Here is an 8,124-nt window from a genome sequence, read left to right on the forward strand (position 1 = left end):
TATCCAGGCACTAGTAAAATGTGAGCATTTTTTAGGAGTTGGAGAAGAAAAAAATAAGAAATTGTGAGGATTATGACCAGGGTTTACTCGTGTAGTAGTATTGTGTGATTTGAATGCAATCATTGAAACCCTTTTTTGGCAGGTTGCAGATGCTATCCTTGGTAATCAGATGTTTACTCATTATGATCGTGCTCACATTGCTCAGCTGTGTGAGAATGCAGGATTGCTGCAGAGGGTAAGTGTGCATTTACACTTGCAACACAGAGCTAACACATTCTGCCCAGAGTGAAATCCAAAACATTTTCTCTTTCAAATGAATGGTCTAATCATTCAACTATAGCCTTTATAAATTTGGATATTGAACATTGAGAAAACCTTCAAAAAGATTTTATTGACTTCTTTATTATAGATACTCCAATATTTTACTGAGCAAATCAGATTTAATTTAACTTTGCCACATTGTCACTGCTCGGAGCTGCTACCATTTTGGTGACCATGGCAAGTGAAAACAAACTTGGGCATCCTCCCCAAGCTGATGATTTAAATGATTGTTAATGCAGGGATCCATATTCGCAGTCGTCCGGTCGTCCGAGACGACTAAAACATCGTATGGACGACCAAATGATTACATAAACTCGTCCGCTGGACGACTTAAGTTTGACTTAATGAAAAAAAAAACAATTATTAAGTTTTCTTATGAGTTACTTGCGTTCTGACCACTTGTCATCCATTCATAACTTTTCGAAAATAGAACACAATTTGCAACTTTCTGTCGCGATAAAATCATAATTTTGGCCGCCATCTTGGCTGATGCGGTATTTTCCATCAATGAAATCATTGCAGGCTCAATTTTCAAGCTCTCAACCGCTGATATTTTGTACTGCAGCTGCATCTGCGAAAACACGAGGCGATCGCATCAGCTGATGTTTTGATCAAAATTTGCCGTTATCTTGGTCTGGCGCCGCCAGCAAAGAAAAAAAGCAATGTTAACACTTCAGAAAAACAAACCAAATATGAATAAGAAGAGCAAAAGCGTTCTTTTCTTCCGTGGTTGCAGTCGAAGAGGCCCTGGCTTTCATTTGTGCCCGCATCATACGCTTCCGCAACATCGCAAGCCGCTTGGGGGCGTGATGTTTTGTGAAATTTGTAAACCGGCAGCCAAGGTAGACAAGTAAAAAGTCTCATTAACAAATACTTGTGAATCAAACTTTATTACAGTGAAACGAACTCAACCGGGGCCACCCAACGTTTTTTAGCCAATCACAAGACAAGTTTTAAACAAAAGAATTGGAGTTCCTTGGTCAGGCAACCAATCACAGTGAAGGGCAATTTTAACTCTTCGCTTGACTGAATACGATGCGAAGGCACGCTAAAGTGTTGTTTTTACGGCAAAAAATATAATTTTGTTCATTTCGTTTACGGTTAAGGCGAAAGTCTGCCGGTAATTTAGAACACTGGACGGAATCAACGTTAATAAGTTTACCGAATGACGGCCGGGAATTTTGAAGACTGAACGGACTCAACGAAAATAGCACGGCCTGCGCCTGGAATGAAGACAAAACGGACTCGACAAAAATTTATTTACCGAATTGACACCGGCTGAAACTGTGAAGACGAAACGACTTTTCCTCAAACCAGTATATATATTTGCCGAAGCGAATCAACACCGGTCAGCAAAGAGATAAACTCAGTGTATTACATTCAGTGATATATATACAGTGATACAGTGATAAAAAGAACATTGTACCTAATGAACAAATTACAACGGCGAACATTTCAAACCATAAATATTCATCGCCGGATAAAACTCAACAACACGTGCAGAAACGTGACAGGTTCACGCATACTAGTTAGCGGCTGTAATTTGGTAAATTTATATTTACGTTGAGCCCGTTTAGTGTTCAAAAATGTCGGCCGCAAATTCGAGGAAAACTGACATAAGCTTTCGTCTTCGACATTCCCGGCCGTGTTTTGGAAAATGTGTGGCATATTGTAAGTTTTATAGCCGATCATGCTTCGGTAAATTTTTTATTTACGTTGCGTCCGTTCAGTCTTCAAAACTCCCGGTCGTAATATTCGATCAAGAATTATCCAAGCTTTCGTCTTCGACATTCCAAGCCGTCTTTCGGAAAATATTGAGCTGGCCGTGAATCGGCCGGTAAATTTATTTCGCTACGTTCATCACTTCGTTCAGTCTTTCGAAGTCTTCAAAATTGCTCGCCGTAATTCGGTGATACGCTGAATCCTTTCAGTCTTCGCGGCCGTAATTCGGTAAACGTATTTACGTTGATTCCGTCCAGTGTTCCAAATTACTGGCAGACTTTCGCCTTAACCGTAAACGAAATGAACAAAACTATATTTTTGCCGTAAAAACAACACTTCAGCGTGCCTTCACATCGTATTCAGTCAAGCGAAGAGTTAAAATCGCCCTTCACTGTGATTGGTTGCCTGACCAAGGAACTCCAATTCTTTTGTTTAAAACTTGTCTTGTGATTGGCTAAAAAACGTTGGGTGGCCCCGGTTGAGTTCGTTTCACTGTAAAACAGATTCGTTGTCTTGAAGATTTCATGTATACACAGTGTTACATACATGTGATAATAACAAAAAAGTCAACTTTTCATTTACTTGTTGTACGGTCGCCATTCTTCACTTTTCAACGGGCAAGTAAAATTTTGCCAGGGCAAGTATGTCATCTTGCATACTTGCCCGGCTGACAACTTGGAGAAAAAACGAATATGGATCCCTGTTAATGATCAGTGAATTATTAATGATGGCAGTGTCAATCACTCTAATATAGTTGTACCAGTATCTGTTTCAAGACAGCAATCTAAAAAAACTCATTTTAATCATGCAAATATGTTGTTTCATACAGGCTTTGGAACACTATACAGACATTTTTGACATTAAGAGGGCTATTGTCCACACTCATCTTCTCAATCCTGAGGTAATGCTTGCCACTTTTAAACCATTTGGTACATAAGTTTCATTTGTTTTATGTTGTGCTTTTGTAATGGACTTCATTGTATTTTCTTTAGTGGCTTGTGAACTACTTTGGTTCTTTATCTGTGGAGGATTCCATAGAGTGTTTGCGTGCCATGCTTACACACAACATTCGACAAAACCTTCAGATCTGTGTCCAGGTGGCGACCAAGTACCATGAACAACTCAGCACAACTGCTCTGATTGAGCTGTTTGAGTCCTTCAAAAGTTTTGAGGGTAAATAACATTGTAAAATACACTTTATGCAGGCAACTTATCACCCATTTTGTCCAAAAAGATGATAACTTAAAATAATTGTTTCATTTAGAGTAATTTGTATCTATGAGGGAAGATTTGTGGCCGCTTATAAGATGTGGTTGCTTTAGGCAGGTTCAACCATATCAGTTACTTTTATTCCTTAATTCTTTCAACCCAAATGTGTGGTTTCATAAACTAATTGGCAAAACTAATATTTTTGTTTATTGTAGGTTTGTTTTACTTTTTGGGATCTATTGTCAACTTCAGTCAGGAAGCAGATGTCCATTTTAAGTACATACAGGTAAAGATTATTAAATATCAGATAATCCCACTCATTATATGGACACCCCATTATTATAATGGCTAGCTCAGTCATTTTTCAGTGGCTTAATATTGATACTTGATCCCAACAGTGTCACCGTTATGGAATATGACTACAGTGAATAGTAGTTAACATTCTTTCTTTATAATCAAATTATTTTTGAGTGAAATTGACTTATCAGTTGTACCATTTTGTGTTGCAGGCTGCTTGCAAAACTGGACAAGTTAAAGAAGTAGAACGAATTTGTAGAGAAAGCAACTGTTATGATCCAGAAAAAGTTAAAAACTTTCTCAAGGTAAGTTGACTTTCGTCAATCAAACTTTAAAGGAAGGTTTATTTACATGTCTGAAGACTAAAATGTGTGACAGGGTATGGTAACTTTTTTGTAATTCTCTTACTAATCTTAACAATAATTATGGCAGTGTTAGATATTTTGACATTAATTATTTCCTTGTATATTCTCTTCCCTTTTAGGAAGCTAAACTGACTGACCAATTGCCTTTGATCATCGTCTGTGACAGATTTGACTTTGTTCATGACTTGGTTTTGTACTTATACCGAAACAACCTTCAGAAGTACATTGAGATTTATGTTCAAAAGGTAAGATGAATATTGGCACATGTAGTTTTGTAACAATACTATTATATTCTCTGAGCTTTGGAACATTTGGCAATAATGAAAGGTAGTTTGCACAAACCTGCATCAGTGGCCAGCTATCTGTACAGCCAGGTTCCTGTGTACTTCATGTGTCTCTTATTATAGTGTATTTAGATTACATGAGGTACATACTCCAGGTTGGTTGTGGGTAGGCTCGGGAGTGCTTACAGTGCTATTTCATTTAAAAAAACCTTGACTTTATCTCAAGTCCATAAATAATGCAATAAAAATATATCTTGGTGAATATCCTGCTATCTTGACCTGACAGTTGGTCAATTTACTCACACTGACAGGTGACGAGAATTTGAACAATGATCAACTAGGAGATGCCTTGATGATTCAACAAATAATCTCACAACTGACATTAACGAAAAAATGTGATTCTTCTTAATATTAACAACATATTACTGCTTCTCCAGGTGAATCCATCACGTCTACCTGTGGTAGTAGGGGGTTTGCTGGATGTGGACTGCACAGAAGATGTCATTAAGAGTCTCATGATGGCTGTACGTGGCCAATTCTCAACTGATGAACTAGTTGAAGAAGTTGAAAAAAGAAATCGTCTCAAACTGTTGTTGCCCTGGTTAGAAGCAAAGATACATGATGGCTCTGAAGAACCAGCCACCCATAATGCACTGGCAAAGATTTATATTGACGCCAATAACAATCCTGAGAGATTCCTTAGGTTGGTATGATTTGGTGTTTTGTAGCTTTAATTACAGTTAGAACAAGCTATGATGTTTTGGTCTTTGCTTAGTGTCATCAACTCAAAGTGAATAAAGATGGGCACAAATATAAATGTAAACTGAGAATTTCAAGGGGACTCTTAATTTTTCTGTCTGTGTTTTGAACGATACCCTGCACAAGTTTGTGGTTGGGTTCTAACTTGAAATGATTTTATCCTTTCAGGGAAAATCCTTATTATGACAGTAAAGTTGTTGGTAAATACTGTGAAAAGAGAGATCCGCACTTGGCATGCATAGCTTATGAACGAGGGCAGTGTGATGCTGAGCTAATAAAGGTACAAATATTCCACTTACATTTTTACTTGCTGTTTTGTTTGCAAGGTTTTTTTTTGGTGCAAGGTCGATAATACATGTTTTCAATCATTTAGACATCTCTCATTCCAAAGCTTTCTTTTCTTCAGACTACTGTCATATTGCAATTTTTGATAAGTTGTTTCTGACAACTATTATTTTTTAAATTCATATTTCATTAGGTTTGTAATGAGAACTCACTGTTCAAGAGTCTTGCAAGATACCTTGTTCGACGTAGGGACCCAGATCTTTGGGCAGAAGTACTACAGGAAACAAACCAATTTCGCAGGCAGCTTATTGATCAGGTGTGTAGAATTTTATTTGTTAGTAACATTATTAACTTGCTTAAGTGATGTATAGTTAACTCACTAGAACATCTCACTTTGACAGGTACTCTCTTCAATGTCAACTAGAACACAAAATGGTGATATTATAGTTGTATTTCTAGGCCCAGCACATGGTACTGTGTGAATATGTGTATGTTATGGTTCAATTTTATATTTGGTTTAAAAATTTTCAAACCAGTGTGATTTTTATTTTCTATTGTTTCATATTCATTAACATAAATTGAAAAAAGGGAAATGAAACTCAAACTGGTTTGAAAAGTTTTAAACCAGAGATAAAATTAAACCACAACATGTACAACAAAAGCAAAGATATGGTTTTTGAAGTTCATGACCTCTATGGGGAATACGGCAAGAAATTCATGGCAACTGATTTGTTTTTACACGTTGTGTTTGATTGTTAAGGTTGTGCAAACAGCACTTTCAGAGACTCAAGATCCTGAGGATGTGTCATGCACAGTCAAGGCATTCATGACTGCTGATCTTCCCAATGAACTTATTGAACTTCTAGAAAAGATTGTCCTAGAAAACTCAGTTTTCAGTGATCACAGGTATGATATAGCAGCGGTATTCAAATATGTTAACAACAGTATGTTCACAGTATTTGTAGTGTGAAGGGAATGAATTAATCTAATGTTTACCAAAGATGACTTGCGAGACAGTAAATGTTTTTTTAAAAATGGCATGTGTACTTTCTATTATTTTCAGCCTCATAAGATAACCTATACTTATCAGTGGTGTTCCATTTGATATTTAGCAAATTGGTGTTTTCCATTCTTTCAGAAATCTGCAGAACTTGCTGATTTTGACAGCTATCAAGGCTGATCGGACACGTGTGATGGAATACATCACTCGCTTGGACAATTATGACGCCCCTGATATTGCTAGCATTGCTATTGGCAGTGAACTTTATGAAGAAGCCTTTGCCATCTTTAAGAAATTTGAAGTGAATACATCTGCCATTCAGGTACGTCATGCATGCAACTGTTTCTTTAATTGCTTTGTCATTAACTTCATGTTGTGGAATGGAACATATAAATAAAGAAATATGCATTTATTTCGTGCAAATACAACATAGGTTTTCATCGTGTTACTTCATGTTACTTGACCACCTGATCACAAAAGTAGTGGTGTCATGGTTTATTAACAGTTATTAGTACATCTTATATGTTATTTTTTACATGAGTGTAATGTAGTGTTTGTATCACTGTTCTTTAGGTGCTGATAGAAAATGTTCAAAACTTGGACCGTGCATACGAGTTTGCTGAGCGTTGTAATGAGGCAGCAGTGTGGAGCTTGTTGGCCAAAGCTCAGTTACAAAAGAACATGGTGAAAGAAGCTATTGATTGCTTCATTAAAGCTGATGATCCGTCTGCATACACAGAGGTTGTGGAAGCCGCTCACAGAGAAGGTAGAACAATTCATTAGAACTGCATTCATTAAATAGGGCATGTAGCTATGCATGGTGAGCAAAGTACTGTGACGGACAGCATACAGCACAGTGCATTCAAACAGCACTGGTGATGTTAGGAATATGCACACTGATTAGCAATGCCGACTTCTGATTTCTACACTGGAATCTCAATCTCTTCAGCCGTCCAATAGCTCAAACCAAAACTTGTTCCCACTGCATTTGCTTCACTCAGCTGAACGCTGCAGTTTTACCCTCGATTTCTCAAACTCCTGATTTTTTGAACCATTTTTCATTTCCCTTGAAGGTTCACAGAATACCATGGTTAATGTTCAGACATGAAACTATCTTCATCTTTGGGACCTGATTAATTTTAAAATTGCCAAGAGGATTGTTGCAACATTACTGGCTAATTAGATTCCCTTGATTAGTCTATGGCAAATATGAAAAGATAATATTGAACAATGTCCAAAGTACCAACGACAGTACTACATAATCTATGCTTATTCATTGTTTTGTATTCAGGAAACTACGAAGATGTTGTACGATACTTACAGATGGCCCGCAAGAAGTCCAAAGAGACATTTGTAGAAACAGAGCTGATCTTTGCCTATGCTAAAACAAACCGTCTTGCTGAACTTGAGGAATTTATTTCTGGACCTAACCACGCTCAAATTCAGCAGGTTTGTGTCGGTGGCTCTTCACTCTTTGCTCTTCTTATTAAAAGGCTGTTTTTACTGGTTGGACATCTGGCCATAAGACTACAGTAATTCATGCATTGAAAACATTTGACCGTTGTTAGCTGCCTGTAGGCTGGCAGACAGTCAACAGAGGACCGACAGTTTTTAGGAAACTGTTCTTCACTTTTACCATGGTCTGAAAATAAAGGGATAAAATAACTGTTATGCAATTATTGCCTTTTATCTTTACAAGTATAACGAAATGTTAATCTACTTTTGACATAACAAACAGTTGCAGAGTATTTCCGAATAATGACCTTATGCAAACTATTTGGCTTTGTTAAATTTTTACCGTCTATATCATGACAGCTTGCTAGCAGTTCGTTTGTTTTGTAGTTTTCTTTCACTGTTGTTGTAAGTTGTGTACTACAAATTC

General features: G+C 37.2%; 1 protein-coding gene across 1 annotated transcript; it reads left to right on the top strand.

Annotated features, from left to right (window-relative positions):
* Positions 1-142: 142 nt before the first annotated feature.
* LOC144641205 (clathrin heavy chain 1-like) lies at positions 143-7,793 on the top strand (the record flags this gene model as incomplete). Its single annotated transcript, XM_078500245.1, has 13 exons — positions 143-235; positions 2,873-2,944; positions 3,036-3,216; positions 3,468-3,538; positions 3,762-3,854; positions 4,034-4,159; positions 4,636-4,901; positions 5,126-5,237; positions 5,436-5,558; positions 6,003-6,148; positions 6,381-6,564; positions 6,816-7,008; positions 7,534-7,793. Coding segments are annotated over 13 exons (1,905 nt in total), but the record flags the coding sequence as incomplete, so codon positions are not given.
* Between the last annotated feature and the right edge of the window lie 331 nt (positions 7,794-8,124).

The sequence above is a fragment of the Oculina patagonica genome, unplaced genomic scaffold (genome assembly GCF_052425735.1).
Source record: "Oculina patagonica isolate OP01 unplaced genomic scaffold, crgOcupat unplaced756, whole genome shotgun sequence".
In the NCBI taxonomy this organism is placed as follows: Eukaryota; Metazoa; Cnidaria; class Anthozoa; order Scleractinia; family Oculinidae; genus Oculina; species Oculina patagonica.